Consider the following 17,734-nt stretch of genomic DNA (forward strand, 5'->3'; position numbering starts at 1 on the left):
ACCCAACTGACAAGCCAGCAAGACGATCGACTGTCACCTCGTATCAATCTCGCGCCTTACGAGATTCTGATTTTCATTTCCTTCCTCGCCCTTCTAAGGTTCAAACCAGTTAATATCAGAGAAAATAAATTATGTTTTGTGGCAAGGCCCATTTTCTTTATCCCGTGTAATCAGCAGATAATGGGTCATGAAGTCTGAAGTCAGTCTGTGACCTAGTAAAATATCATATAGCACTTGAAAGGTCGCAAGCGTTTTGTTTCTAACGGTGTAAGGTCAAAAATTATTTTATGAACAAGATTGTCCCACCCTTATGTAGTAATCTGGTAAATGTCGTTGCACAATGTGCATCTGTTTTAAATTGCCAGTATCTTAATTCTGAATTGGAACAAAATATTTTAATACGCAAAAAAACCTACATCCATGTATATACATGTAATAAGTATCAATTGTTCGACAGTTAAGAATATACTCTACACTCTGAAAGTGGAGATACACAAATCAGTTCATTATCTGCTATACAAGTGAATACTTTAATTTTGAAGTACTCAGATGTAAGCGCACTTTTCAGCCTAGCCACAAGATGAAAGAGGAGTTAATTATACTGCCAACCAAAATATAGTCTGATGTTCCTTCTTTTTCCTTATTTGCAGTTGTACTCAACGGTTCGTGCAATGAACTTTCGCACTGGAATCATTTAGAATTGTTCTCTTCAGTGCCAAAACATTCGAACCCAATTAATGCTGCAGTAACTGTACTTTTATACCGGCGGGATTAAAGTGTAAATGTTTGCACATACAAATTAATGTAATGTCATTGAGTTCCACCATCAGAGATCTGCAGCATTGAAGTTTAGTTTTCGCTATATATATTTACTCAGATTTTATACCTAACCTTCAAAACTCCTCGTATTAAATCTGCTAAACACGCGTTTTTCGGTGATAACTAATTGTTATTCAATAGAAAACAGACAATATAAGAGCAGAATGTACAGAAGTACGACGTTTTCGCGTCAAGTGTTTACACGCTGCCTGCCAAGACCCCCCTGTTTTACTTGAAGAGAAATCGAAATGTGTTTCCAATAAGATTTAGATTGTTTAAACTCATTGCAGCACATTATATAAGCACAAGGCTGCACCAGGGGCGAATTCTTCATACGTTTGATAGGATAAACAGCTTATCTTCCGACAATAAAAAACATATTTAAGTGTATATTATACAGAGGAGCAGTGTGCAGTGTGCACTTTATAATAACAAGGATGTACCACGCCTCGACATACGGACGCAGCGAACCATTGTATTCTCATAACAAAATGCGTTATTTTATGACATGTTTTGAAATGTCTGACACAGTTAACTGATTTTTTTTCACAGGAGTGGTACAAATTTAAGATTTAACAGTACTTGACAAGAACGTGAGTTGCTTGTCAGAAAAACTCGGGCATCAGAGAGAAAGAAAAAAAACACTATTAGCATTGTTTTTATGGTTTATTAACATTTTATTTTAGATAACAAAAAAATAATAACATTATGAAGACTTTTTTTGCCAGAAATGTAACATATGTCTGATTTTGCATCGGTCAACGATGTCGAAAACTTTCAAAAGGACAGCTTTAAGGGAAAAAAATTACACAAGTTTTCCAACAGAATACTAGTATTAAGTACATAAAGGCAAATGCAATGTTCCTGTAATGTAATAGAGATTGCGATCTCCAAATCCTACAAATAATACAGTGTTTTCAGTAACATTGAATCTTACTACAGTTCAGTACCTGTAAACGAATTAAATACATTAGAAGTACAATTAATTTGGTATCCTTTTTACAAGTTAATGATCACATCCCAAAATATTAATATACATGTAAATAGATTGAATAAAGTTTTTCTGTTCAGGTATAAACATTCACTCAACATTCAATCAAATATTAGTTTATATTAACAAATATAGTTACTAATATCATATAAAAATATACAATATATCGTCAGAAATGTCTGTTGGCAGTAGATTTTATATATAATAGTTGTATTCTCGCCCTAAATGCTGCATGTTAGTAGGCAGAATGCAATATTGAACTCTATCCAACTTTTCTGCTACGAAATTTTGAGTCTCCTTATACAGAAGAGTGATCGAAAGGGCGACAACCCAACGCCTGCTGTACTGATACGAAACGGTGGGAACTGAGTCTAGTTGGAAGCGTTTGAAAAAGAAGTTTTAATTAAGGATTGAAGTAATCCTTTATCCTTTTAAAACAGCACAGCACTACACACCTATTTCAACTTAAGTCAAGTAGCCACTGTTTCGTAATCTAAAAATGAAAATTTTGAGTTTATTGTGTTAACACTTTCTAAAATAGGATGTTTTCTCTATATTCTGTGTATTTCTTTGGTGGATATTATGCCGAACAATACCCTGAACATACATTGAAAACATAATATCTCGGACTCCCCATTTTCAGTTCTATTATGAAACACCGTACATATTTATTACATTATATTGTGGTAGAGTCTTTGATACGGATGATTATCAAGTTTCACATAATTTCAAATCATGGAGAGTAAATACTAACATCTTCAATGAAATAATGCTCTATGAAATTAAAAATTTGATAAATGATAAATACTTTACATGTACTTCACACAGACTTTTTCCTATACTGTTAACAAATTATAAATCGTATAATCATTACAAAGTTATAATTTAATTATTACACTCTTGTCTCCATAGATTCATGCTTTGATTCCATTAACTGTTTATTAATTATGTAGATATATGACATGTTTAACAATATTTAGGCCCCATGTACTTTATGTGTATGGGACAACAAAACACAAACACAACACATACATAGGGTAGTAAGATAATCGGAGTTCCAAGTCCAGTCCGATTTTTGCGTACACCTAATACGTCATGACTGGCCATTCTCGAACGAAGTCCTATACAGAAAACGTATATCACATTGCGTTTTCTGGCGTCACGTGATTGTACCACGTGATTTATGAAAGTCCTATCTTTCAGTTTCTCTTCAGTGTATGTCTGCATGACATATTATTGTCTTGTGTAGCGTTCCTGGGTTTTACACAATACTAAATACGGATTTCACGACAAATTATTGAAGTCGTCGTCTTCAATTTGAAAACACATCACAGCAAACTATTCTGGTCAATAATTTGTCGATCTAGATATCTATTTATAGAATATCATAATCCGACGTGGGATGTGAATAAAGAATCCTTGGCAGCGTTTGATGACATCACACAATATTCATACGTAATATGCACGAAATACGAAAATGCGGCGAAAAGATTAACACTGCCTGGCACTTTTACCCGTTTTGTTTTGTTTCCTCTTATACATCAGATATGAGGAATGTGATAAATATGTAACAGTAAAAAGATGATAAACATAAATATCACGCATACACAAGAACTTCACACAAAACAGCGCTAAATAGTCTGCTCCAACTATTGTGGCTTCCCCACGCTTCCACCAGAACATAGCGGCCTCTCTGAGGTCTCACACATTGTACATGGATTTTTTGTGAATGTAAAGCACCATTTATTTTGGAAACATAACCACACATATTTCCAGAAACACTTGAGGCGTCAACTGCTTTTGACTTATTGTCTACGTATATCACCAATCTGTCCAGATTGTTCAAATAATCCTTCATTGCTGAACCCTCTGCAAAATGGTAGAAATATTCTTTTAAAATACTGATAAAACTTATTTCAGAAAGCATTTTGTGGAAAAATTCTGAACTTGTGTAAACGTTTACAGATAAGAATTCTTATTAATATTGGAAAAAACAGACAAGTCAATTATTACTCGTATCCAACTTTCTGAAAATTCATTTCAAAAAATTACACTGACCTTTGACCTTCTTGTCCCCTGACCCTTGCCAAGTGTATATTATTACACCGGACACTGAGGTTTTAGAGCCTAGGTCCACGGTCCAAACCGGTGTGTCTCCGTATAGATTGTCCAGAATGGTACAGGAATGGAGGTCAAAGTCGATTTTACCGTCTACTGCTCGGTCCGGATGACCCCTTACTATCTTCTGTGTAATATGTCTTTTCTTAGGATTTTTGCCGTTAATCCAGGCTTCTTTCTTGTAAGCCAAGTTTTCAACTATATTTGATAAATAAAAAAGTTAGGATTTCTAAATAATATACGATTGAAATCATTAAAGTTTGTGGTAAATTTTTTAAAGCCCTCCAAAAATGTTTTTATTCCATTTTGACTTACCACAAGGAGTATCATCGTTGACTCGCATGAATGACTCGCCGCAATTTCCAGCTGAATAAGATCAAAAAGCGGGTAAGTAAAATATGCAAAACAGGAAATATTTGTACTGAAATTTACATTTTTATTAACAACAGCAGTATGTAAGATCTGTGAAATTTGCACCTGTATGTGGACAGCCTAGGAGACCAGCCCGCATGCTGATTTTGCCGTTCCACTCCAAGGGATGGAATCGAACGAACCTCGCCACAAAGGGCGAGTTAATGTAATGAACTCGGGCAGTTTCTTTGTCACTATTACCACCGAAAAGCTACAAGCACAAGAAGATAGCAATGAAATGCTTGCAAAATAATTATACTGAACAACTAAAAAAAACATAGATATAGAAGATGTTTCGTATATCCAATCATTTGGTGTTTTGCAGTGCAAGCTACTTCCATTTGTACCATACTGTAATAAAACCATATCCATGCAAGGCTGTACAGTATATAGAGTGCGCAATATTATAGTAAGACCTGCTTACCTTGCTAATATTAAATTATTGTTTTAAAAAAAGATCAGATTGTTAAAAGAAATTATGCATAAAAATTGCATGCAGATCATATATTTCTCTTTGCTTAAATATATATGAAAGCATTCTTTTTATATATTGGCGGTTAATCATTGGACATGTTAGATATAGTTAATGCATTTTCTTTCTGTTAAATCAAATTGATTTAAAAAATTATTACATGTGAAGTTGCAAGTTAGTAATAAAAACAAAACCTGCAAATAAATTTCATTGTGCAAGTGCATGGTGTGCGCATGCGCATGCTGAAACACATAAAACATTATTCACACTTCTACCCAAATTATATTGAAAAATATGATGCGTGATTCCTCAAACACAAGATTATTTTTAAATGTCCAAATATGATGAAATGCAGCAGTTTCGGGTGTTCTTTATTAACATTACATGCAGTAACTTATTAGAAAACAAACTTGCATTGAGGAATCACTATATCCATGTATACTGTAGCAATTGCAAAAAGCTAGCTAGCCAGCGAACTTCGCTAATGCAGAACCGACAAAGTTGCTCTTACAACGCATGTTGCATAAACTTTGACCATTTCATGCCAGCCCTTTACTTAGTCATGCTGAATGATAACTTTGATCGTTTCTAACAATTTTGCTAGCACAATCAGCTATATGCAAAGAAGATCTAGCAATCTAAGTCACAACCATTAATGAGCTAACCTAATAATCCGCAATTGGGTTCTCTGCACTCGATTTTTGCGCAGCCGCTGAAAGACCTAGCAAAATATATGCCTCGCAATCAAGAGCAGAGAACCATTCACAGCATTTTGCTCTGTGTCGCAATTCGCACAAAGTGATTATTAGATTAGACTTGGTTGCTCGCTAGGACAGTTAAAACAGGAAGACAAGAAACAACGCCACCTTTCGGTTAGTTCTTACCAGGCCGTCGTCTGTATAAATGTCAGGTATTAATTGCGCAACGGTTCTATTGAACAGTGGGTTCCATAACCATGGATTCTGAGGCTACAACAAAGAGGTTGTCAGGATATGATGAGTAAATAATACAACCAAAAATAAAGACAGAGACAATCTAAACACACCGGAAATTCATCCTAATGAATCTTTGAAATAATTTAATTTAATTTCTTTTTTTTTAATTATTTTTAATTTTTTTTTTTACAATTTTAGTTTCACGGTGTGTATAGATCTAAAAGGTGTTAAACTGAAACTAAAACAGTTTCCCTCTTTTACAAACCCATTGAAAGAAGAAGTCGCAGTTAATATTCTCAAGAAAATAGACTGAAGTTGCTTTTGAGTTTGTTACGCGCATGTCGCATTGCTCACTTCCGCTTTACTGTATTTGGATAATGAAGCAAAGCAGTTTACAAAGGAGATGTTACTCCGTGTTAATTTCACACAGATCTATTCTGTATGAATTTCTGAAAGCCAGAGGGGTTTTCATTAAAATAAAAACATACACATTTAGGAAATTAGTTTTCCACAAAGGCCAGGGTGTACATGTATGCAATGGAGGACATATATTTACACCAAAAGGTTGTAATATATTTACAAAAGCTGTGATAAACAAAAAAATAATAAACAAATCCAAAACTTAAATCAGAAGCGTGTGTCAACTAGTTTTTCTTTTCCTTTTCACTAATTGCATGGAATTCCACTTCATGAAAGCATTGAATTCTTTAAATATGTTATAGGTATGGTTAATTAATTTCATTCCTTTCGCTCCAGTATCCCTTCCTTTTATTTTTATTTAATCAAGATTTGATCTTTTTATATTTTCTATACTTTACATAGGTTATATTTTTGAAAACCATAGTAGTTATGAAAAGCAAAATTGAAATGATATGATGACTCTTGGCATTAAAGAAGCACCAAACTTTAATTTAACTTCAAAACCACTAATCACGGATGAGAAAAAAGGATGGGTGGGCTTACCCTGGGGTCAACGCTGTGAGCATCCTTGTACTGATACCACCTCTGGGTATCGTTACTGTAGGAGATCTTAAATCTGGTCACCCAGTGTTTCTTTTTGCTGTCACCTCGCCCCTTGGTTAGAACACCGGTGATTAAAGTTGGTGGTCCCACGTCAATTTGTAACCACTGATTAACTGCAGAAAAAAAAAACCATTAGGATGAAATAAAGATTTTTTTTTTAATTTTAATTTTTTTTAATTTAATGTTCACCATGTTTACTGTGATATTTTGATCAAGAGAAATGAAATTGATTTTTAATTTTTTAATGTTCTAATACAAGGCCACATATTTGGGTCGGGGAAGTATTTTTATTCACATTGTTGAAAGTTCACGTGAAGGTCTTGCCATTCAGACCGCTGGGTTTCTTTAGCCAGTTTAATGAACTTCTAAACCTTTCCATAACATTAAGGTATTACATTCCATATTCAACTAGCAGTTACACTGGTAAAACTAAGACTGGGCTTCCATTCAAATGCCAGATTATATTACCCCCAGATTCCTACATATTTCTTTTTCAGACTCACGGAAAACAAATATTCTCGGTGACAAAATATTCAAAAATGTTTAAAGAAGCTAAAATATATTAGCGCTGAACAAAGCAATGATAATACATGTCAACGACGAGGTACATTTATCATAAAAATCAGTCCCTGGGTGCTAGAAAATACAGGACCTCTTTTGAGGGACATTCGTATTTTAATGCGTCTCGTGTCGGACCACCACCTTGCATGGAATATGATTTTATCCTTCACTAAGCATCAGACATTCTAAGGGCTATCAGCCGATCTGAGAAGGATCATTTCACCTTACACAATAGAAAATCGACATTCGAGGGCTGGCGAGTCACTAATACAATCTCCCCGTCACAAATGTATCGAAGACGGATCAAAAAACCTCTGATTTCTGACCGAGTGGTCCTTTTAAATCTAAGAATGATGTCGGGGCTTCCCATCGATAGGTTTCTGTCATTTTATCAATGGAGGTCGAAAAAGACATGTACATAATAATATCTATGCACAGATATATATTTTTTTCATATAAAAGATCTATAAAGATACCAAACTGCAAAGAAGAAAATTCGGATTTTTGAAAGCTATTAAATTTCAATTTTAACTGACAGTAAGAAAGATTATTATTTATCATGAAAACTTATAAGCACCATTGTTCCTCTTGGCACACCATCCCTTCTTGCTTAGAATGTTTCCATCTTCGGGCTGGCAGGAATCTTTCCTCTTGTTCTTCCCATTGGTTGAAGTTGTTATTCGACCATAAGGTGGCAGACCAATGCTTTCTTTGCATACTGTATGAGATATATTTCGTGTGTAAATTTCATATTTTAGGTATTTCAAAACAAATATGTTTCGTGTGTAAATTGTATATTTTAAGGTATTTCAAAACAAAACCAAATTTTGTGAACGTGACAAAGAGATGATTCTTACATTGACATCCTAAAATTTCGACACGCATGCTCGGATGTCTGTGCCAGTGGACTGTGTGGAACTTGATGTAGCGAGCGATGATTGGTCGGTCTAGATAGGTGTGTTTCACGGAGTACGCATCTGTATTGCCTTCAAATACCTACAGCAAAAATGACATCTATTAAAAAGGGTGAATTAAACTCCGTCTCAAATGCTCCAACTCAATTAATTTTCTCTATAATGTGGTAGAGGCCTACAGGGACAAAGTGTCATAAATAAAAAATAAATGGCTAGAATAAACTGACTTGAATGAGGTACTTGTGGACTTTTAATTCGTCCTTTTGTTTGTGAACGTAGAAATTGCCAGATATCATTGATCATACTCCCATGTCCAGACGCTTGCGGGTTAAACATTGAAAATCATGTTCTTTTCCGACTTTCATTTGTATCTGAGCGTGAAACCAATTCATCACATTTCAAGTATACAAATCTCCCGGCATGCTTTTTTTATTTGAAAATCACTATTCCATTTCAGATACTAGAGGAATCTTCCAGTTTTGCTTACCCTGTGATTGCCGTATTGATCCGTGACGTAAAGCTCGTTATAATCGTCCATACTGTAGGAAACCTTAAATGACGTCACCCATTCTTTACCGTCACCCCTTCCTTGCGTCATCACACCAGTTACCTACGGACGAAAAATAGTCAATGTTAGTGCACTGTACATTCAATGGAATCTGAAGATATCGTAAATTAAACAGTTATTTAGAACAACATTTAATTGGGGAGTAGATATATTAAGAAGATCTTTCTTTGTATGAGTTTGATTTTTCTATTGTGCTGAATATAACTTGATTTTTGTATTTTGCGTTATATTAGGTTGTACTCAGTATTTGACATTCCAAAGTACACAAGGTTAGCATGACATTGAAAATCAATTCCTGACTAGATTAAATGTTCGAGCTGATTAAAATGTGATGCCACGATTTATAGCTCTGCATCACGGTCACAAAGTGTATCAGGTAGAGAGAGTTAGCGCGGATGTGACACGAGGACACGCCCGTCAAAATCGGGCAAACGAGTGTATTAACTGCAGTAGACAGAAAAAATTGTATGGTTTTAGGAAATAGTAAAGTGCCAATTTAAAATAAATCTGGGCTTAATAAAGCTCTTTGCATGGCGCCATTATGTCTTGAAGTATACTACATGTACATATGTAAATCTTAGTTTTATTACAATTTTACTTATCTTTAAATTGTGATATAATGAGCGAGTTTAACACCAGAAAAACTTAGGTGTTGCTTTTCTACAAAAGAGTCAACTAGTCGCGAAGGAATTTTATTCATATGTAGTATGTCTTTAAGTTATAAATTCTTTAACAAGTGAAGTGTAGTCTTTATTCAAATGTGCATCGCAATTCTGTCATATTTCTTCAAATATTTTAAGACAGCTAATGTTTTGATCACCTGTCATGATATATTCTTACGCCTGGTGCCATACCACCGCCTGGTGATTACGCCCTGGGTATACGATAGTAAGTTGTGATAATTGCAATATGAAAGTATGCTTACATGTGAGTCTATTGATTATATATCAGGTGGGGGAAAATTAATGCCACCATTACTTATGATTGGGCAATAGTCAAAGTGTTTACTTCAGATAATTGTTGATTATCTCCCTTGTTTCCTCAGAGATCTTTGTGGGTTTTGGAATTGAACATCGTTATCACCAAAAGTGCCGCTGACGAATTTTAACCTGGCTTATTTCCACCTTAACATTATGCATATCAGAAAAGTCCCCAAATCTCTTTATGATGAAAGATATTTTAAATCAATTAGACACGACAAATACGAAACTAAGATTTATTGGTCAGTTTTGAGACTATACCACCTACAATAAGTTTTCAAGCGTAGCTGACTTCAAAATAAGAAAAGAGAATGCCATACTTTCCCAAACAACTTATTAAAACAATGTGTTACAGTACGGCCTAGTACTGAAGAACCATATCTCTGTTATTGAAAATGTCAACAAAAGTTACATACACCGGGCAGCTGATACGGGATGATAATTCAATTATCAGTGTCAACACCGGTGGGCTTTTGGGGAAAGAGTCGGAATAAGTGGAAGTACCCACACCCTGTAGTAGCCAAGGTGAAACAAACAAGATGTACCCAAGATAAAACGCCAAATACGGCTGGGGACATCACACGTGTTACGATGCTTAAAACGAGTTCGTTACAACTGAGTTATTTTGAGACATTTCTAGGTCTGCAACAGGGAGATTAACTTTATCGACCATTGTTATCGTTAGCTATCTGGACAATTGGTAGGATGTTATGAAAATCCAAGAGCAAATACACTGGACAAGATTAGAGAGGCAATGATAATCGGACTTCTAATCAAATGCTAACAAAGAACAAATCTCATAAACTTCATCGACTTGTAACATCAAAGTGCATCTATAGTCCCGGCTATCGGTCAATTTGACCCCTATATCTCTTTTCACTGTATTATTATCAAAATGCTCGGTGTCAAGAGTATTTTAATTACCAGGGCGTGTTCGTTTTTCTTGACTTTCGGCTAGGTAAACTTTGCACAAATGCAACCTAATCTGTCACGTATTTGTACGCCGTCTTATTTGCTATTAACTTAATCTTAAAAAACATAGTTTAGTTAAAACGATTAAAGGGAAAGTCACTTTTTCCAAAATTCGGATTAAAGTGGTTTAAGAATGCAGTAGAATTGGTGCTGAAGAAATGAATGCAAAATATGTTTTTTCAGATAAAATAAAATCCTCTTCTCTTTTCAAAACTGAAACTTAATTCATCCATGACGTTTCGCTCTAACAATTAGACAAGTTCTAACGAGGCATCCTTATGCCCAGAATTTCACGGTCTCCTACGTTTTTGAGACGATATTATAATAACAGATGTGCAATGTCATACCAGTGATACTTCGCGCTAGCTTTAAGGACAGAAATTCGCGCTATACAAAGAAAATAATTCATGGTAAATACCAAAAAAAAATCTTCCTTTGAAAAGAATTTTTGGGTGAGAATAAAAAGGAAATATTTGGGTTCAAGAGGGTTTTGGCAGTTTGTGTCGTTGCAAAAAAGATTAATTAAAAACTTATGCGTAAATAAGTTTCTATAATGTGTATAGAGATGGCAAATAAATATTTAAGTGGTCTAAATGGTATTAAAGCGGCACATGCACCTCGGTAGACAGATATATCACGCTCTGCTATAATTAATGCATGTTCCGTAATTTGCTGACAGATCCTAACGAAGATACTGAATTTTTGCATTAAACGACTACGTTAATTTGTTTACAATTATTTAATAGAAAGAATTTTTTTTTAATGAAATTCACAAAAAATAATTTTTGGTTAATTAAAAATATTTTCCTTCACAAAGCACATGAACAACAATTAATAAATCTTATTTTGGGGGGCTGACGAAATTCGGAAACAAAAATACTTCGACCATATCTTTTTGCAGTTTAGTTTACATCTGTTCATAATGTATGTCACATTTTTGTGCTTATAATGTGGGCGTTAAACTGAAAATTTGAAAACATTGCCAAAAGCAATGTAAAATAATGCACATCATGGTTTAATTTATTCAATTTTTAGCTCATTAAACTTTTGTTAATTAAGGAATCTCACCCTAGCTGCTACTCCAAGATCGACTTTCAGCCATTCGGAAGACGACTTGTATTTGGCGCACCAGCCATATTTATTGGGAAGGTAAACTCGAGCGTATTTTTCTGCACACTTTTTATCCCATTCCAAAGGATACGTCGAGGAAGCAGTGATTTGCCAGTCCTGGATAGACCCCGTGATCATTCCCAGCGGGCCATTCGTCACACAAACTAAAAAATATAAGAATTAATTAGAAAAAACGAAAAAGAATTCATCGAATATATATGTCTGAAATTAAAAAAAGAAACACATTGAAAGATAAAATTCGGTAATAAAATAACCATTTATATTGATATTTTGTGTAATTTTGAACAGCAGGGGAATTATGAATTATGTATTGCGGACAGAAATTCTGTCTAAAGTGCCCTATTATTATGAACTTTGTGGATGATATTTGTTCATGCAGTTTCAAACTGCTGTTTTCCTTGGTAGCTCAAAGATTTGAAGCAGTAATATATGTGCAGAATATCCCTCTAATCGCAATATTGGCGATTTATTATTTCATTTACCGTGATGTAAATGTAGCGCCTACTTATTTTGTTCTCCATAAAAAAGAATAATATTATAACTCATAGTTTATATTGAATCAATTAGGCATAAATCTCGGTTATCTATTGAGGAGATTTATGAGTACGAATTAATGATGCCAATATTGTCAGTGTCACAAGAACGCTTCGCAAAAAAATGTTCTATTTCATCCATTAGAGGCTTGACACTTGGCTATTACATGTGTTTTGTTGTAAATGTGTGTAAAACGTTCGTGTCAACAAACATTGAGACATCGCCCTAAAAATCAGCACTTTTAGGCACAAATATTACCCCCCGAAAATAGCGCCTTTTTCAAAAGAAATAGGAAAATTGAAGTATTCAGCATTTGGACAAACCGCGAAGCAGTCATAAAAACAGGGTATCATTGGACAATTGTGTGTCATTAACTTTTGCCCAAGAATAGAATTTTATTAACGGTTGCATAACGAAAAAACGCCTTCTAATTGAAATATCCAATACAATGGTTGCGGGAGTTTACTCATTCCAAGCTTTATAATCGCTAAAAGGATCCATTAACGCAATTTTATTAAATGCTAAATAGTTCTCAATACATGTTAAAATGTCGTTAAAAAGTGCCTGACGCAACAACGGTAATAAATTTTTAGGTCTTTAAGCCAAGGCAATGACATCTTTGTACAACAATGTCTTCGATGGAGTAATTCTAATTGTTATTAATGCTATACAGAAGGAAAAATTAAGGAAACCCTTTTTCTCGAAATATAATGCTAAAGACATTTGTTTCCTTTTCTTGTTTAAGCGACAAAGCTTTCAATTGGCTTTATCGTAACAGTTAATTAGAACTTTGGCAAGAACACAAACTAAGCCTTAAAAAGCCCACCAGCTCATAAACTAAGGGAAGGAAGTGCTGAACTGCAAAATAATTAGTTTTGGGAGGTTTACTCTCTACTTCTATTTATCCTTCCTCTGAAAAAATAACAAGTAAATGAATTTTGATATTTCCATATAGACAAAAATATTGTACAAATTAGATGTAGACGAAATTAATTTCAAAACCAGAAGTAAATCTTGTATAATTAGAAAGAAGAGAATATGAGAAACGTAATTTCCTGATGTGTTTAGATATACAGTCAAACCTGTTTTAAGAGGCCACTCATGGGAGAATGACAAATTGGCCACATAAGACAGGTGGCCACTTATTCCACGTTTCAAACCAATGAATAAAAAATTGCAACCACAGTTGTATATCTATTTTCACACGTATCCAATTCCAATTTCAACACATTAAAAAACTTATGAAGTTTTAAGTCACAGAAATCCCTTTTCTTACAGAGATGAATTTTTGAAAGAAATCTGTTATTGTTTTTTTGTGTGTGACTGTGTTTGTTGGCAATTTAATTATACGGCCATAGAATGTACATCACAGGAAAATTTCCCTGATGCTGTGTAAAGCTTTCTTTATTTTTCTAGATACATATTTATTTATATAACATAAAAGGTTAAAACGGGAGACTGATACTTGATAACCTCAGGCAAAATTGTAATTAATATAGCCTATTGAAATTATTTCATGAAAATATTCAACAACTTACTTTCGTATATTAAGAACACCAAAAATCATTTGTTAACGAATAAATCATTTAATCATATTAATTAAATCATTAAATCCTGACAGAATTCAAATTACACCTGCAATTATTGGTCATTAACTCATTATCAGCTGCTCATGTTTGGCTTCGTATGAGGATACGAGGTCACGTGTCAGACGGAAGTCATGTGACAAAACAGACAAAATGGCCGCTGAAAACAGGCATGTTGAGCGCACGGGACCTAAAAACACTGGCCACTGGCCGCGTTAGACAGGTGGCCGCTTAATTGAGTTAAAATATAGTGAAAAAATGATCGGGCGGGATTGAAACTGGCCGCTCATGGGGAGTGGCCGCTGATTAAGGGTGGCCGTAACAGCAGGTGCGACTGTATAACAAAGATCAAAAGTGAGGGGACTAACAGTTAATTCTGAGACGCGAGCACTTCATAGCAGAGATGATGCCAAATTTTCCCGTCAACTACTTAATACTCTGGAACTCTGTTTCAACACGCACAATTCATCATCTTCCCTCTGCAGAAATTGGGGGTTGTGTTCAAAACGAACAATGCTCCGTTTTTAATCGCCTAAACAGAGCAGAAAAATTAGTAACGCTCACTTGTCACGTTATTAATTTTTAAACATTTTTTTGGTAGTTAAATGAAAATCAACCCAGATGCGCATTGAAAAAAGAAGGCAGCCAAATAGAACTAAAAAGGGGGTCAATAACTTTCATCTGATGGGGTGGAGAGGGGCAATATTGAAGATGTGACCCAGGAAGGCATTTTTTACGATTCTTTATCAATTTGTACAATATCTAATGCAGATGAACGCAGAACGAGGGATAATAAATGGTTATGCACGTAATCAGTTGAAATTCAATTATCGCTTTTTTAAAGTTCAACAGAGAAATCATTTTCACCTTTTCCCTCGCAAATGTAAACGTATTGGAGAGCATTATATCAGAATTGGGGGAAATTGAAGAAATTTTCTCCACAGGTGACGAGAAAAATGCCGTTCCATGTCGTCCGCACGCCGGCCCTTTAACGCATTCCGCAGGTAACCCAAACAGGTGAATTGTAGGATCTTTACCTCACAATATCACCTTGTGTGCCACATTGCTCTGGTGTTTTTCATCATTATAGTTTCTGTTTTACAAAAACCGTTTCCTTGCCGTTTTTTACCTCCATTTTTTGTGTTCCTTTTTTGTTATAAGGTTATCACCAATGAATTCATCCTCTAAAACAATAACACTGGTGATTTACACCTAGGAAGTGACAGTTCAGAGTTGCTTAGATTTTATTTATGTGCTTTTTTTATTTCATATTTGAACTTAACGTCTGGAGTACTTGTTTTTTATGGCAAGATATACACACGTGCTTTGACATACTTTTAAACTTTTCCACAACCTCGCTAGGATAAAATTTTGCTTTGCAATGGGTAATACTGAACAATACGAATAGTCAATTATTAGACATACAGATATTACTCATTTTGGCAACTGGAAATCACTTTTCGCATGTCTAAGAAGTTAACATATCATTCATCAAGTGTTTTCTTAGCAGCTCTGTAAAACTGATGAATATTCAGAAGAGTACTGCAAGAAGAAGTCTGGCTGTTGAACTTAACAAAACGGCCTACACTTATTGGATAAAAAACATAAACAATAATTGACGTGAGTCAGCTCTTGACCTTAATATATTTTAGAAAAACCTATATGTAGATCAGTGCGGATGTTTTTTGTCTAGCGGGTTGTGGCTCTTTGCGTTTTAAGATAAAATTCAATGCCTTTTACACTATCAAGTTCTTTTTTCTATTTGACTTTCTAATTAGCCAATTCAGCTGATATTGTAGTGTAGTTATGCAAAGTTCACTTAAGGAGATCCATTTGAAGTTGATATTTCCCCTGGGTTTATTCATTTTCCTTCCTTTCAAACAACAAAAAATGTCATTTTATCAAACGTAAGTATCTACATTCATCACCTTAAAACCACCAAGTCTTGAAGGTATCCGTACAGCGGCAGTTTAAAAAATTAAACTCAATAAATCTTTAATATTAATACCTTATAAGTCCATTTCATGTTGAAAAATATGTGCTAAAATCAAATTTTGTTTTATTTATTCAAATCCTTAAATATTAAAAAAAGACTTTTCCCTTATTTACAGAAATTATCTCAAGGATAAGAGTTTTATCACCGCCTACGACTTCTTTTCATGATCAAAAGCATTCATTAATATCTAAAACATAACGTATCTGAATTCGGGTGTCATAAAAATGCACAGTAGCAACACAAGACTTTTCAGATTTAAATGCAAGAAAATTAAAAAACAAAGGAAGACTGAAAGTGTCAGATGCCACAACTGTTTGAAACTAATTAACAGTTATGTTGCGATTCAGATGTTTGTTTCTATACCATTCTTCAAACAATAGCAATCATGCTCACCATGTGCATTTTGTATGAAAAAGAATTCTATATCAATTTAAGATTTCACCTTTTACCAGAAATTATAATTTACTTTTCAGCTTGAGCTTTTTAAAAATTCCCCTTTACGCTATACTTACCATTTCCATAACTAAATCCAAAGATACAAAACAAGGCAAGAGTTGTCAGTCGTGCTGCAGCCATCTGTTCGAAAGTTTTCACCGACATCAAAAAGAAATTCGGATTTCTCCTTTTTTTTTGAAAATATAAATCTATATCCAGCTGTATGGTTATCACATCCCAATCTAGAATTAATATACAGACTCACATTAACAATTCCTGAAAGAATGAATATAGATATATATCCTTCTATGTTATGTTATGTCGCAAACTTCTCTTTCCTCTTGATATTGTTTTCCGGTGAAAAACATTGAAATTCATAAAGTACCACCAATATTTCACATTTGTTTTGTTTTTTTAATTCAATAATATTTTTTAAGTATTATTCCAAGTTTCAGTAGTATGTCAACGGTGTACTTTCTGTCACAAAGATAGATAAATTATGTATACGTCGAGTAAAAATATCACAGGTGACTCTTTCGAAAAACACGACTATGCGCAAGATCGCTCTCAGGTAAACTAGAGCTCTATGAAAAGACGCAGCGTCACGGCTGTTTGATTATGCAATGCTGATTTTGAACTATACGGAAAACCCTCTTCACATCTCGCGAGACACCCCGAGAGTTTGTGAAGATAGCTATTATAGTAAAAACTTCGTGTTTGAAATAGTTTGAATTACTTATCTCCTCTTTTCAACCTTATTTTTTTAACAAATAGAAGGGGCGGGATTTTAAAAGTCTCCTGATTTAAAGGTAAAATTGAATGTGGAATCCACTGTCTGCGTGATTTGTAACACATGAGAACAAAAATTGCTGAAAAAAAAATCATCACTTTCATAAATTATCCTAGGAGTGTATGAAGTGCTTTCTCATATCTAAATAAAACTACATTGTTAAATACAGTCTTAAATTTTAATCGTTAGGTGATTAACGTTAATTAAAAATTAAACTTTACTATAAATTACGTGCCATGTTAAAAAATTATTCTTGGCCAGCTTTCCGAAATTTGAGTGTCATTTACCTACCTCGAATTAATCTTATGCCATGTGTACATTTACCTATATTATTTGTAATTAAGAAAAAGTTTTACGTTTAACTTAATGATTCATTTAAACGTCCATGTATAAACAATTATAATAAAAAATAAATCTCATCGAATTTCAAGCAGTTAGGAATTAAAGCTGAACAAGTTACATATATATGAATTACATTTTTACTGGTGAAATTTTAGT

General features: G+C 34.1%; 1 protein-coding gene across 2 annotated transcripts; it reads right to left on the reverse strand.

Annotated features, from left to right (window-relative positions):
• Positions 1-1,475: 1,475 nt before the first annotated feature.
• LOC134238017 (lactadherin-like) lies at positions 1,476-17,078 on the reverse strand. Of its 2 annotated transcripts, XM_062720146.1 has the most exons (11): positions 16,524-17,077; positions 11,833-12,038; positions 8,732-8,854; positions 8,188-8,326; positions 7,908-8,048; positions 6,710-6,882; positions 5,696-5,779; positions 4,406-4,550; positions 4,244-4,294; positions 3,869-4,126; positions 1,476-3,679 (listed from the first exon to the last, which is right to left on the reverse strand). In XM_062720146.1, the coding sequence occupies exons 1-11, from the start codon at positions 16,609-16,611 to the stop codon at positions 3,408-3,410; spliced, it is 1,680 nt and encodes a 559-aa protein (XP_062576130.1). In that variant the 5' UTR covers positions 16,612-17,077; the 3' UTR covers positions 1,476-3,407. The 2 variants fall into 2 exon arrangements, with proteins under 2 accessions (XP_062576130.1, XP_062576131.1); XM_062720147.1 differs by lacking the exon at positions 5,696-5,779 and having other exon boundaries at positions 16,524-17,078.
• Between the last annotated feature and the right edge of the window lie 656 nt (positions 17,079-17,734).

This window comes from Saccostrea cucullata, unplaced genomic scaffold, assembly GCF_032062105.1.
Source record: "Saccostrea cucullata isolate Sc308-1 unplaced genomic scaffold, CSIRO_AGI_Scuc_v1 ctg40, whole genome shotgun sequence".
Taxonomy (NCBI): Eukaryota; Metazoa; Mollusca; class Bivalvia; order Ostreida; family Ostreidae; genus Saccostrea; species Saccostrea cuccullata.